Source organism: Ascaphus truei, chromosome 1, assembly GCF_040206685.1.
Source record: "Ascaphus truei isolate aAscTru1 chromosome 1, aAscTru1.hap1, whole genome shotgun sequence".
Lineage (NCBI taxonomy): Eukaryota > Metazoa > Chordata > Amphibia > Anura > Ascaphidae > Ascaphus > Ascaphus truei.
The window spans coordinates 248,463,266-248,479,309 of NC_134483.1; the positions used below are offsets into that span (position 1 = coordinate 248,463,266).

At 41.8% G+C, this 16,044-nt stretch overlaps 1 protein-coding gene across 2 annotated transcripts in view; it reads right to left on the reverse strand.

Annotated features, from left to right (window-relative positions):
* Positions 1 to 1,893: 1,893 nt before the first annotated feature.
* ZBTB5 (zinc finger and BTB domain containing 5) overlaps positions 1,894 to 16,044 on the reverse strand; it is a 31,506-nt gene continuing 17,355 nt past the window's right edge. Inside the window, exons 1-2 of one of the 2 annotated variants that reach the window (XM_075602706.1) lie at positions 14,024 to 14,500; positions 1,894 to 6,479 (exon numbers count right to left, since the gene is read on the reverse strand). In XM_075602706.1, the coding sequence (XP_075458821.1) occupies positions 4,439 to 6,475 (2,037 nt within the window). In that variant the 5' untranslated portion in view covers positions 6,476 to 6,479; positions 14,024 to 14,500 and the 3' untranslated portion in view covers positions 1,894 to 4,438. Of the gene's footprint in view, positions 6,480 to 14,023; positions 14,501 to 16,044 lie in introns of those variants that run through there. The other variant, XM_075602716.1, reaches the window with a different exon arrangement.

A 16,044-nucleotide genomic window follows, 5' to 3' on the forward strand; every position in this document is an offset into this window, starting at 1 on the left:
GCACATACATGGGACTTGTCCTGTTTACACAATAAATAGGTTAGGCTTACAGCTACATTGCTTAAAAAGGGGTAACTACCTTGAAATTTAGCATGCTACTGTAGGCATGAAAAGAAATACTGCACAATCCCAATAAATACCTTAATGAACCTCAATGTTCCCAACCCCTGTACTTTGAGGAATTTAATTATTGCAAAACCCATTCAGGACTAAGGTGCATTAATGTAAGTTGTCTTTAACTAGATACTCTGGGTACCGCTCTAAATACAAAACCTTCTAATTCTCTATTTTTGGTAAGTTACAAATATGGGTAGAGATGGACAAAATTCAGACATTTGAATTCGGGAGTTCCTGTCAGCCGCGAATGTCCATGCCAACCACCACAGAGCTAGAGAGAAAGCTAGAGCATATTTGTTTTAGTTTTTTAACTACAGTCCAGATTGATTGAGAGATATAGATATCAATCTCCCCTTAAATCCACCTTGAAATAACTTGTGGAGACATACCAGTGCACAAAAAGGAGCACACCTGGGAGATATGCAAGACTTGCTGTCCTTGTGGCCGTGGAAAACAAAATGCAGAAAACGAAGACCCAAGAACAGCCCAAAAGGATTAACATGGCGGGGTGTTCATGCTTTTGAATGGGACCCTGCAATATTAAATCATTCGCTTGAATGGGCGATCTGCAGGGAGAGAATACTGGTATTCACCTTTCAGATGAGCTGTGCAACCATCTGCAGCTGTGCCCCCACAGTGCTGAAGGTAAGAGATGCAGGACTGTACTGTATTTCCTTGCAGCTGGATGATGTAAAGTTCCATATAAGGGCCCAAGAAAGAACACAGGAGCACACAAAGGTATGGAAAATTGTATTCAACAAGTGCAAATAGCAAACAAGTAATCACTTACATATAAGTAAAATTCAGTCCGTTTAGGAATCAGTCAAGCTCCTCGACACATCGGCAGGGCAGTGGGATAGGGGAGGTGCTGGTGTGGTAAGCTTCAATCCCGCGCGCTGGGATGAAGCCGGTCGCAGTCCACGACAGCTCGCTTCCGGGTTCACGCGCCGTTGTGATACCCGTGTGAAGTAAGCCCCCTTGTCCTCGTCACTGAATTTTGCTGTCCCGTATAGGGGAGATGATGATGAATGAGCGATGACCAATATGTTAAAAAGCACACTATAGTGTAAGATAACCAATTTGTGTATAACCTGGTTTCTACACTCTGGATTTCCGCATTTCTGGGCCAGTAACTTGAGAAAGAATTTAGCATAAGTTCTAAACGTTGTGTGTGCCACTAAAAAGAATAAATTTCTTCTCTGCAAATCCAAAGTGCCCAGGATCCTTCTATTTATTTAATATACTCTGAAACTACAACAGACAGGTTGTTTCCCTGAACCACGGAGCACCGGTACACTAAGAGCAAGTATAGTGCTGATAGTATTTTTAAGGTGTGCAAGGCTATTCTCTGTATTTACATTATTGAGACCTATAAGGGCATCTACATCATCCAAGGGCAAGGAAATACAGTACAGTCCATCTTACTGTACCTTCTGCACTGCAAGGACACAGCTGTGCAGCTCATCAGAAAGGTGAGTACCGATATTCTCTCCCTGCAGATGGCCCAATAGGATTAACACTGCGGGGTCACATTCACGTAAATAACACACAGCTTTAAATTGATCAACTTGGCGACTAAAAAAAATATGTCTGGGTATAACAGCCAAAAATAAATACTTGTGCGAGTTCTTTGTGGGTGCAATACTGTGATTAAATGTTGAATGAGAAGAAAGCAAACGGTTACAGATAGTGAAAGAAAATATACAGTACTACAGGAACTTGTATATTTCATACCTTTCATAATAAATCATCAACGCAAAAAATGCAAAAAACGAATTTCACGTTTCACTAGGTATGTTTTTTTACTTTTGAATTACAAGTTGGTTAAAATACTGCTTGAATAGCACATACAGAAACAGTACTTCACTGATCACTTGATACAAACTTGCTTTTACAAGGAGAAAAAAAATGCTGACACCTATCCCAAATATTTTGGTTAATTACAAAAAGTAAATTAGATTCAGCAGGCTAGTTTATTTACTTTGGACACAGTGTAACGTGAGCACCTTTATTAAAAAGACACCAATGTTTGTTTAGCCATAATACATAGAAACAGATTCTACAACTATTTTAATTATTAGTATTACATTAAAGCATGTTGTGGTAAGTGGAGAACACTGAACCATTCTTTTGTCATGTATTTATGAACGAGAACATTTGTTTTGTTAAAACAAGATCACATTGTTAAAGCTTTTTTTAACGAGGGTCAATACCCTAAAGTCAGTTTACTATAATAACACCTTAAGAGGGAAATACTCCTCCCAATTAAGATATTTAAACCTGGTTGAAACCGAACACACTTAGAAATTTGTCATGTTTACAACCAAAAAAAAAAAAAAAGCGTTTCAATGCCAGAGCACTGGTTTACTTAAGGTTGTCATTCCTCAGCAACTCCTTCCATGAAGTTTACCCCCAGACCTGCCTCCAATTTTTTCCCTTTTAACTTGAATACAGTTCTATTCAACAGGTAAAAGTTTCCTTAGAATACTATTATCATAAGCACAAGCTTTTATTTTAAGTTTGTTGTCGCACTGATATTAAATTATGCCAACGATGTTTGAGGATCTCCAGTTGAGAATATATTTGAAATGCGCGGTTTGTGAACTGGTTACCCCAGTCTCACTAAATATCATGACAAGTTTTGCTTGTTTTCTAGAAGACATCGTGTTTACAGGAGCAGCAAACAAGAGCTGAAAGGAAGAGGGGGGCGGTGGATCCCTGCTCTTCTATTTAATGGACTAGTAGCAACCACATGTTCGCTACCCAATCAACGACATGGTCCCAAGCTTCCTGTATCAATAAAAGGTTTGATATTCTGACCTTTACAGGACAAAATCACATTTTAATAAGGGAAGTGCACATACTGAGGGCCAGGGTGTTATTCATATCCAGAATGTACCTTAAAGAAGTTTTAAAACGTTGCAGATAGAGACACGGCAGAGTACTTTTGTGTCTGTTGCATTTGAATGAATAAGGATTAGCCTGAGACATCTTCAATACCTTGTAAACTTGGGGGGGGACTTATTGCAGAGAGGCTATTTTTAGGGTGAAAGTGTAATTGATCTACTTTACACAGGAGCTTTTTATACACATAATTGTACATGTAATGGAAAGTGGGAAGATCAAGATACTGGTCCTGTAGTGACCAAATATACCATATGCGAAGATCTGTTATACAAAGGAATCTTTATGCACAGCTGTCAATATTATAAACCTCACAAATGTAGTTATGTCATCAGCCTTCCCTCTTCATCCAACTAATTAAAGTGGAAGTTCAACACTTGCATTCATTTTGCACAATTATTATTTTTTTCACACAAGTATAAATACACTTAATGGAGCTTCTGTATAATTGTTGATGGTCTAGGTAAACTTTGCTTTCTCCATTCCGTACAACCCCAACACATGTCCCCCATCCTGAGACCCAACAGCTACTCAGACTACAACTTCCTGGCCGCGCTGTAGTTTAAATAGCTGCCAGGTCCCGAGGGAATCCCTGTCAGGACTTTTAGTCAGAACAGAAAAGCATTTACCCGATTACTCAATTACAGAACATCAGCCAAGTGGTTTTTACATGTTTATAGGACACATTAAAAAAAAAAATTTTTTTATTATGTTAGCAAGTAGGTTGGACTGGAGCTTTAAAAAATTTTGTTTTTAAAAATAAAACAAAAGTTGAAGAACATGTCAGTCACATGAGTTGTGCTGGACAACAGTAAACAGGAGCACTGGCGGTGGAGATCCTCTTATTGGTAAAGATGTAGCAGGACTTGCTGTCCTCAGCATCACAAACAAGCAAAAGTCCACAGCACCAACGTTTGCTCCTGAATGAAACCCCACGCAAAGTTAATCCTTCGGTACCGTGATTGGCAGTGGCACCAAAGACAGCAAGTCTTGCTACATCTGTAAGTTTCAAATATTTTCTTTCATTAGGAAGACACACAGTCTTTCCTAAAACGGGCAGCGGGAGAGGGAGAAAAATCTCGTCTTTTCCATTAAAACGTTTACAGTAAGACAAATGCTTATTAAAATTCAGCATGTTTTCATCGTTTATCGTTTTACACAAATATACACAAACAAATTAAGTACTTTCTGGCACCTCAAAAGAGAAAGAGGTGAAATTGTTATTTGTGTGTGCGTTTCCAAGACACGTTTTTATCCAAGAGTCGCTTGCTTCTTAGTATATTGTGAATAAACAAAGTCAGCCTTCTTAGCTTTTTCAGTAAGGAACAAAAGATGAATTGATGATTCACGTGACATGAAATATATAAATTGGTCTTGGAGGGTTTCTTTATTTTCTGAAGAAGGTGATAAGGAAAAGTTAAAGCAAAGTTGTGGGAAGATTGCTGTTTTGCCACCTAAGGCAAGTGGTTTTGGAATGCTTATACAAGTGGCTAGATTGACTAAACCTTTTCCCACATTTCAAGCAGGCATAGGGTTTTTCACCTGTATGCACACGGATGTGCTTTTTACAGTCTGTTAGGGTCAGAAAGGTCTTGCAGCATATTTTACAAGCATATTTGCGGGCACCTTCCACCACCAACACATTATGCTCAGATAAAGCCTTCTTGCACTTTGAAAGAACATCTGCAGATGCCCTGGTCAACTGTGGCGGACCCTGCTGGGATGTATGCCCATTTTCGTATGAGGAAGTTGCCCCATTCATCAGGAGTTGAGAATTGGATGCGCTGTCCTGTAGCTGGGTGCTCCGTACAGAAGTTACAATGGGCATTTTGGGGGCGATGCGGCGATAGCCTGGAAAGCTACAAGCACCACCCCTGGCATTTCCCATAATAGACCTGGACATAGAGTGAAGCCCCAAGCCAGACCTTGGAAAGTCCATTCCAAACTGATCTGTTGCTCGGTAACCAGACTGAACACACGGCATAGACATTACATCCTGCATAGGACGAGCAAAATGAGAATCTGAAACATCACTGAAGGGATTATCCATATGAGATATGGCCGAAGAATGACCACTTGTGGGTCCAGAATCTGGGCTAACTAGGTAAGACATTTCTCCATCCATTCTGCAGTCACTGGTAGTATTTGGAATGTTGTCATCATTGTTTTGACTTAAGCTGAAGTTGCTATTTCTGCTCTTGTTCAGAAAGTTAGAGATGCTAAAGGAGGATTTGTGCTCTAGGTTGGATGTCACATCTAACATATGAATATCCCCTACTCTGTCAGTACTTGACTGAGGATCAGAAAAACTCCGATCACTGCTTTCTGGGCTTAGTTCGATCTTTTCAGCGCTTACAACTCCTTCTACTTCAACAGGCTCACTTCCCTCTGCTTGTGAAGTGACATCACTCACCTCATCCTGAGGCTCAGGGGAACTTAGAGGTTCAGATTTGACAATTACTCTCATGTGGTCTTTTTCACTCACACTAATCCCATGGTTTTCCGAGGAAAATAAATTTTTTCCACAAGCAGACGCTTGGTCATATCTAGTTTGAACTGGGGTCGTCTGGGATGCCATTGATATCTGTGAAATGGCTTCCCCACTGTTGTCAGACTGGCTGGGTACTTGTGCATCTTCTTGGTTGTTGTAGGACTGATCAAATATAATTGTGCTATCATCCTGGTTGTCTGGTGCAGAATCAGATTTTGAATTGTCCACCATTTTGAGGGAATCGGGAGAGAAATATTCTTCACGAGAATTAACCATGGAATGCATACTCTCAGGGGTAATGTCTGTTATGAGCGACTCATCAATAGAAGGCCTCATACGTTGCCTAGCCCTTTCTTCATTTGACTGCTTTCTTTTGTGAAGCCGTCTTATTGGAAATGTGGCCCTTTGCTCCACCATGCTACTTCGTACTGACGAGCTCATTGAATTCTGTTGCTGCTGTGGCTGCTCTTCATTACTCTGACCTGAATTCAAGGCAGAGCTCACTATGCTTAATCCCAGTTGCTGAAGCATGAAAGATCTCTGCATGCGAGCATTCTGTTCCTGGACCCTGTCATTGGGGGGAGACATGGGCAGTGTCCTTGTAGTTAGGTAGTGCTTGCATGCTTTCACTACAGAATTTAGGTGCAGGTGAGACGCTGCCAGTAAAACATCCATGACATTGCTCTCTCCAAGCATAAGTGTGGATGTATACATCATATCTACTAGTGCAGCAAAGGCTTCTGCTGTCACCACCTCACTATCCAGCTGGATCATGTTCATGCTCTGATCGCTCTCTGCCACCGTAAAGAGAGCCCGGAAATGAGTACTGCATGCTGCCAGCACAGAACGATGAGCTTTGAAATGACGATTACCAACCACGATAACGCAGTCACAGAGCTGTCCATGAAGTCTTTGATAGTTCAACTGCTGAAATGTCTGATCAAAATGTCCTGGAAAATCCATGGCCCTACAAACAAAAGAATGATCAGTAAACATTACACAATCAATTACAAGCAGTGCACGTAGTAATAATGATATAAGAGAAGGACACAAAGCACCAAATTAATTCCAATCTCAAAATATTAAAGCAATAAAATAAACAGCTTAAGGCATGATAGAAACAAACAGCAGAACAATACATAAAAATGGAGTTTGTGTGATATGTACCCAATTTATTTCTATGTAGCACATGGTGTCAATACTAAAATACACATATTGTAAAGAATTTGAAGAGAAGTACAATAACTAAAGTTCTGTAGTTTTCCAAGTCTGGCAGGAAGAGAGAAGGATCATGGCAACTAGCCCATCTTGGGACATGACAGTTGTACCACAACAACAACAACAACAACAAATGTTCAGTGTCACCAAAACACAAATCCATGTAAGGTGTGTCTCAGTTTTTTTAATACGCCATTTTTATGCTGATAAAAAAAAAAGGCATTCCTGAAGGAATTCTGTGCTACGGTTACTTACACCGTTTCCCGCATATATTGGGTAATTCCTGCATTTTATATCTTGTGCATACACAGAATTCCAAAGGGAATGTACAAGGGCTGCTTTTAAATGCAGAAAAGTCAAAGGTTTACTCTACTAAACACTTTAGCAGCCAAGGTAGTTTCCTCCTGAGAAGCCAAGAAAATTTAGTGTAAAACTTTCTATGTACCTACGGTATGAGAACCTTTTTTTTTGTAGTAAAAAAGTTAAGGTTTTCAGCAGTATCCATCCTGATTAGATTGCATTTCAGGCAACCATATGTCATAAATCTGAATTTTTACTATGTCTAGTCTCCTTCTCCCCTAGCAATATGCATTATAATAATTCTGTATACAACAAATTCCCTTAATATTTGGCATCAATAAATAAAAAAGTTTTTTTTTGTCTCTACTTGAATGTGTGATATTAGTTAGTACATGGGTAGGTACTGAGTGTGCTGCATAACGACGTTCAAAGGGAATGCAAGGTAAGCAATGTCCTACAAGTGACAAACTTACCCCACAAAGTGCGTCAGTCACATTGTAGCTTGTAATTATGTTTCTCTTTAGCCTCCTCTAATCGAGAACGGAAAAAAAAAAGCTCACAATAGTGGGTAAACTATCATAGAGGCAGCAAAACGAGAAACAATGAGGCGTGTGTATAATTAGTAAAACTGCTGCACTCCTAAAATGCAACAATAAAGATGTCGCCATGTGCATGTAGCAATCCCCGTCAAATAGACCAGGGGTGCGCAAACTTCTTCAGCTGCGCCCCCTGCCTGGCAGCCACAGCGTTCGCACTCCCCCTCTCCAAGGAATCAGCGTCAAATGACGCGGTGGTCATTTGACGTGCGTTGCCATGGCGACGGGTCATGTCACATGACCCCGCTGCATCGTTTGACGCTGCGTTGCCGAAAACACGGCAGAGAACAGGTAAGTGAGTTAGAGGACTCACACCTCCCCAGGCATTTAATTTAAATGCCGTGGGGAAGAGTGCGGGACCTCTGTAACCGCCGTGCCCCCCCCCCCCCCCCCCTTATAAATTCTCCCCAGTTTACGCACTGCTGTATTAGACCATACATTACTCAAACCAAAGTTTAAATGAATGACTATGCAGAGCACGAGTCTTTAATAAAAACAAACAACTTTTCGGTCCTATATAAAAAAGTAGCTTCTTCAGGGTTGGAGTCATTGGTATAGGATCAAAAACATTGTTGCTTCTCTCGGACAATGATATATATATTTTCACCAATGACTTGTGTGCTGCATTGCCATTTATTTAATCTTTGGTTTGGGTAATGTATGGTCTAACTAAAAGATGTACACAAAATAAATCTGTTATCTTTTATTTGTAAACACACAGATACCCAACAAGCTCTGAGAAACCCCAAACATTACCACATCATATATATGTGTATATAAGTGTCAAAAGGAGTGCTAGTGGGCATGGCTAAATGTATACAACAAAAAACAAACAAAGATGCCCAAAGCTACTTCCAATGCGACAAAAATACAGTGCAATACCTATATATTCTCTTGAAAAAGGGTCATTTAGTTTAACCATTTGACCAAAGCATCTTAAGCCTGCTGCCACTTCAAGGCATGACTATTAGCAGGTCCTAACACAACCTGAGTTACAATTCTTATTTACCTGTATAATTACAGGAAGAATGATCTGCATTGGATCCCCCGAGTCCTTTGTACTGCCCTTGGGATAAATAGTGTCATGAAAAGGGGGTGGCTGGCCCGGTAATAAAGGGGTTACACCCCAGCTGGCCACCCCTACCATTGTGTGGGAGACGAGGGGTTAACTGTAGTAATGTTTGTGTTGTCATGCCCCTGCCTCAGTGCAAAATGTGTTTTCCCCTGGTTACATGTATTTCTCCCCTTACAGTGTATGGCACCAACCACATACACTGGGATCAGGTCGGGAGGGAAAGGGTGAATTGTATTTACATGTTTATGGACCTTTGTTCCCCTTCCCGCCTTTTTAATCCCCGTTTGCAGCCCGCCCCATAGGTCGCCATTGGAGCTCCATGCAAGTTTATGGAGATTTCAAGGGTTTTGGCCTGATATCAAAAAAGACCAGCAGATGGCGCCCGAGAGGATGAGCGGAATTTCTCCATTGAAGTGAGTGGCGTAATGTCTTTCAATGGGGGTTCCTCAAGTCCGCTCTCCAAGAACGAGCTGGCTGCCGGCCAAACCGCAATCTCTGAAAGTGGATACAATTTCAATAAGAGAGCCTTTGAACACTAAAGTGCCGTAGGAACCTGGTCACGGCCAAGTTCAATCATATTAAAATTGTAACTCCGGTCCTAGGGCAGATAGCGGTACAGTTCTCTTTGCCCCTAGCTCAGGGGACCCCCCTTACTCGACCCCAACAGGGTCCGACGGCCAATGGCCACGGGAAAGGGTCGTGGCCGCCACGAGGGTTGCCCCACTAACCGCAATGGCGGAGAAAAGCTGTTTGGTTTTAAAAACACCAAGTGCGAAAGTACGAAAATGTAAAACCCAGATCTCCGGTTCGATAAGGACTAGAGGGCTGCGGTTTGGCCACCATGTAGTCACTGCTCCGGCATGATTGCATGGCAATTCCCAGCCCTCTCCGATCAACCGAACGGAGTATGGGTAACTGTTTAAAATGTGGTTCTGCCATTGACTCCAATGGTGGAGAAATGCAATATGTTTAACATGTGGTGTTAAAGTGCTATATTGTTATCTCCGGTTCGGTGGGTCCCAGCTAGCTGAAAATTGGCCACCATGTAGAATCCCCTCAGGCATTAGGGTATGGCAATTTGTAGAATAGGAGGATCCAATGCGCACAGAACAGAATATTTTTATGTATATGAAATATTATGGACTCACTGTATTTTATGCCAAGTGTAAAGCCCGCGAAAACTACTGGCCCATACAGTATGTTAATGGTCAGGGGGCGACAGTATGTCTACACAAAGGCCACTGATCAAAGGCTCATCCCCCCGGTTTGTATATAAAGGGCGGAGGGTTTGTATATAAAGGGCGGAGGGACATGGCCTTTCACACGAAGTGCTATAATTCACACCTTTAGTCAGGTTTCCTCGGCCCAGATCCCCATCTGGCAGACTTAGTGACGCCAACTCTTTTGAGTGGGGTTAGGAAAATGGGTGCCTGACTAAGGAATTGTGCGTATGTGCCCGCTACCTGGGGACAGGTATCAAAGTGCTTCCCACGTTAACTGGCAAAAGGTGATAGGGTACAGATAATTGTTAACCAATACCCGAGACCCAATGTTAGGGTATAGAGCCCAAATCACATAAAAACGATGGTAAGCTCTATGCCCAGTGTGGTTCATGTTCGTCTTCATATTCCATCTGAATGTTACCTGATGCCTGATGAATTGTTAATCTGAATCCTGATGACTTCATTGCCCCATTCCCACGTAAGTGTATATATTCTGTGTTATTTGTTCAATATTGTGTGTTCACCTTCCCTGAAGGAATAAACTTTCTTTATCATATCACAGTCGCTTTCAATTCAACCCAGTTATTTGGTGTATATAATAACCCTGTAAGCTACCGTGACAAATAGTTATTTTGAAAGCTCCTTGTATTGTCCCCGAATACATTTGTATATAGTCATCATATCTCCTCTTAGACACCTCTTTCCTAATGTAAATAAATCTAATTTAGCTAGTCTCTCCTCATAAGTTAGAATGTCCATCCCCTTTATTAATTTGGTGGCTCTTCTCTGCACTCTCTCTAGTTCCAAAATGTTTTTTCTTAGCATTGGTGCCCAAAATTGTACTCCATATTCAAGGTGTGGTCTTACTAATGCTTTGTAAAGGGGCATAATTATGTTTACTTCCCTTCCATCCATTGCCCGTTTGATGCAAGATAAGATCTTGTTTGCCTTTGCAGTTACTGCATGACTTTGGGCACTATTGCCAAGCCTGCTGTCTACAAGAACTCCTAAATCCTTCTCCATCAAGGATTACCCCAATTTATCCCCATTTAATTTGTAATTCGCTTTTTTATTCTTGCATCCCAAATGCATAACCTTACATTTATCTGTATTAAACCTCATCTGCCATTTACCTGCCCACGTTTCCAGTCTCTCCAAGTCCTTCTGAAGAGAAATTACATCCTGCTCTGATTCTATTACCTTACACAATTTAGAATCATCAGCAAAGATGGAGACTTTGCTCTCGATGCCAACCACAAGGTCATTAATAAACAAGTTAAAAAAGCAGGGGTCCCAGCATCGATCCCTGTGGTACCCCACTCACGACTTTAGCCCAACCTGAAAAAGTTCCATTTATGACAACCCTCTGTTGTCTGTCCTTTAACCAGTTCTCAATCCAGGTGCATATATTATTACGGAGTCCAATTTGCTTTATTTTGTACACCAACCTTGTGTGAAACCGTATCAAAAGCCTTTGCAAAATCTAAGTAGACCACATCAACTGCATTACCCTGGTCTAAATTCCTACTTACCTCCTCAAAGAAACAAATAAGGTTAGTTTGGCATGATCTATCCTTCATAAATCCATGCTGACTATTACTAATAATTATGTTTTCCATTAGGTATTCCTGAATATTATCTTGTATTAAACCTTCAAGTAGTTCCCCCACTATTGAAGTCCGGCTTACAGGTCTAATTCCCTGGTTGTGATCTAGCTCCCTTTTTAAATATAGGCACCACATCTGCTTTACGCCAATCTTGTGGTACTGAGCCTGTGGAAATGGGAGTGCTTGATATAGGTATTGCACTGTGTATCCTTTATTTGTAACAATAATCCTTGGTGTTCAGTGGTGGATAGATTCCCAGGACAGCTACTTTACACTGCTCTTCTGTAGGACCTGCCTCCGGTGCTCTAACTCCGGATGACAACGTCATTACCTGGAGACACCAAAGTGCAGGGCCTGCACTCTAGTCGGCCTCCTACACGAGTTCTGCAGGAGGCTCCTCTGAGAATCCTTGACCCACTGGATGCCAATGAACCCCCTCCATTTAAATTTACCAGAAGAAAAAAAAGTGAAGACGTACTTTCCAGTACAGTTCTGCAAGCTTATCAAAAACAATCCTTTAATTTTTTTTTTTAATCAAAAAGTGTCATCTTGGAAATGATGATGGGATATCAAAGTCAATTCTGACAAAACAGCACCGAATTATGAACAAATAATTTTGCTTTTAGTATATGTTCTTCAATAATAATAATATTTTACTTGGTTATTTAGTTAAACCCTCTGGCCAAAGCGTCATAAGCCTCCATACCACGTCAAGGCATAACCAAATTTTGCAGGTCCTAACATTAAAAACTGTGAACCTTTCCCGTTTACGTCTGTAAGGTCCTGTTCAAAAAGCAAAATGTAAAAACCTCTGAAGTTAAGTTAAGTTTTTAACTTAGGAGGTTTTTACATTTTGCTGTATGAACAGGACCTACTATGATTGTTTCCCCTCATACAGAGGCAAAAGGAAAGGTTCACAGTTTAGTGTTAGGACCTGCAAAATTTGGTTATACCATGACGTGGTATGCAGGCTTATGACGCTTTGGCCAAATGGTTTTATGATGCTTTGGCCAAACGGTTTAACTAAATAACCAAGTAAAATATTATTATTGAAGTATTTACACTTTATACCATATATGTTTAGTCAATTGGAGGTAGCATTGGGCTCCCCTGTCATTTTTTAGTATACGTCCAATTACTCCAACAGGGGGGAACCTAGAATACAACAATGTGTGTAGACACACACGTATTCCTAACTCGCGCCTATTCTGTTCGTGCAGCAGTTCCTCCCCATTTTTCATTATCAGGATTGGAAACAGGGGGTCGTCAAAGCTCAACAGGGCCAATATCAGCTCAGGGGACACCCTGGTTCCAGAGATACTTACCAGTTAACGCTGGTACTTCCAGGTATTTAAATCCTACACGTGATGCAGACCGTCATAGCATCCTTATTAGCCCGTGTGATGACAGATTTAAACTGCCATATTGTTTCCCCTGGAGGGGACTTCAACACGCTACCTTCCCCGCCACAACATTTTTGTAACCGACTGATAAATTTCAAATATACTTTTGTCCGGACTCCTACATTGCAAAAAGAATGTGACATTTTCCATTGTTTACTTTTAACTGGGTTAAATGAATGAAGTGGTTACTACATCTGGTTCTCAGTGACTAGTGCAGCCCTACTTCATTCACGCAATTGCAAATCCCACATTAGGCTTTCATTGCAATGTTTATTTAAATTAGCTCACTTTGCACAGTGCACAACTTTGCAGGCATTTTCAGGTCTGAAACACACTTCAATAGTACTTCTACAGCAATAGTACCCCAATCGTACTTCTCTCCTTAAATACTGTATGTTTGGCAATATTCCTTCCATTTGTCATGATTTGTATGCAAACGTTATATTTTACTAGTCACACAATACGAGGCAGCTTATATCCTTACAGTAATGTTTTCCAAAATAAATAGGTCACCAAAATCACCAATATGAATAATTTCCATTATTAATTTTCTGCAAATTTACCTAAACTTGTCGACAACTCGGCCAAAAATTATTGTCAGATCAAAAAAAAAAAAATGTGTTGGGGATCTGATAAATGGAGCTGCATTCCCAGGACTTGTGTCTTTCACCTGTCAAATTGGTTTGCTTCTTTAAAAAAAACAAAAAAACCTAAGTATACAATAGAACAATAACAAAAATGTGTGTGCGCTTTAAAGCTGTAACCCCAAATGGTCCCCCCCGATATTTTTTGTAACAGTGTATATAAATTATATAGGAGATAATATACAGCTTTGAGATAAGAGATTATATATATATATATATATATATATATATATATACTGTATATAAAAAAATATTTACACAGTTATACAAACATTAAAGGACCAATGCAAATACACTGATATTGTGTAATGTGCGTGTGCGCGTGTGTATGCGTGTAATATATAAATATATATATATATAGACACATATGCACACATACACAGACAGTTATGTAAACAGTCGGCGGTGTAGATACTTGGCGTGTATGAGGATATGAGACACACACCTGTCTGTGACGCAGGTCCCGGTCACACGCCCGCCTCTTTGTGTGTGTCTGGCGGCTCCCCCGGGTGCTGCCGCCGCCGCCGCCGCCGCTTCTTCTTCTTCCCCTTCTGGCCTCGGCCTCCTCCGGCTACCGGACGTGACGAAGACACCGGGGGACAGAAGACAGCGCGCAGCAGGAGGGGGAGGCAGCAGCCAATGGCTGGAGGAAACTCAGGGCGGAGACACAGACAGACTGAGCCCCAGACACCACAACCTCCTCCTCCTCCCGTCTCCAAGCTGTGACGCCCCGCGCACAGGCGCGCGAGCCTCGATAGAACGGCCACAGTATAACGGACCCGCCTGATTGGTCAGCTTCCCCCGCCTTGTCCTCGCGACCTTTCACCGCAAGCGCGCACGCGCGCCCCTTGCGGGAAAACAATGGGGGAAAACAGCTACCAAAATGAAAACAATAATAATTAATAACACATTTTATTTACTTAATTCTCCCGGCCCTCCTACCCCCCAAAAGAGAGAGATCTCATTTCGAAGCACTCGAAATAGATAGAAAATCCCACCCCATCTGATTGTGCCACTGAAACGCGCGTGACCGTCCTCGCGCCTGAGAACAGTCATTTGGAAGTCAATAGGACGCTGCGGATGCATAGATTGGAGGTGACAGACCACGCCCCGTCGGCTGGGGAGACATTCTATTCGCCCCGCCCCACCCGTTCTGTCAGTGTGTCTGAGGAAAGGTGCTGAACATACCTGCATTATTAATAGCTTTGTTTATTTTGCATGTATACATTAAATCACAATTGCAGTATACTCGTATTTCCATGGCTATCTTTTTATTGAGTGGATGGGAATAATATATGTGCTGCATTGCAAAACGTAGGATAGTGTTGCCACCTGTCCCACAGGCAGGGCCGGCGACGCTGCAGCCATGCCCCCACCCCCTCCAATTAACTTTTGCACATTAATATTGTGTATTGGTATGAATAAAAATGTTATATTTATAATTGCAGATTTATTTGACATGAAAAATTATATGATACTGATTGTAGATAACAAAACTGATTTATGTATTTTTTTGGCTTTTCTGTTCAGTACTGTGGATAGGGTTGTCAGGTGGCTTGTCCAAAAATACTGGACACAATGGTAAAAGATAAGACCAACCCCCCCCCCCCCCCCCAATACATGTAAAAAAATACCCCCACGCTTCCCCGAATACATACTGTATAAAAAAATACCCCAACGCCCCCGAATACATACTGTATAAAAAAATACCCCAAGGCCCCCCGAATACATATAAAAAAATACCCCAATGCCCCCCAAATACATATAAAAAATACCCCCACGCCCCCTGAATATATATATATATATATATATAAAAATACCCCCACACCCCCCGAATACATATAAAAAATGCCCCCACCTCCCCAATACATATAAAAAATGCCCCCACCTCACCAATACATATATAGCCTGGCCTTCGGCAGCTATAGCTAATTCTGGGCCTTTCCTCTGTCAGTCCTGTTAGAACTGGACCTTTCCTCTGTCAGTCCTGTCCTCGCCTCCCACATACAACTTCTACTCCTTCTGGTGTTAACCCCTCCAACCTCATACCCATCCCCTGCCACCCTCCCTCCTCTCTCCCTTTCTCCTGTGCCCTTTGGAATGCTCGCTCCCTCTCTAACAAGTTCCTCTCTGTGCATGACTTCTTTCTCTCTCACTCCCTGCTTCTCTTTGCTATAACTGAGACCTGGCTCACTCAGTCTGACTCTGCTCTGGAAGCTGCCCTCTCTTATGGTGGCCTTTCCTTCTCCCACACTCCGCGCCTTGATGGCAGGGGTGGAGGTGTGGGGCTCCTGCTCTCCTCTCTCTGCCGTTACCGAACTATTCCTATTCCCCCCTCTCTTGCCTTTCCCTCCTTTGAGGTTCACACTGTCCAGATCTTCTCTCCTCTCCCTGTTCATGTGGCGGTCATGTATCGCCCACCTACCTCTACTCATCCCCCTTCTGCCTTTCTCTCTCACTTTGAAT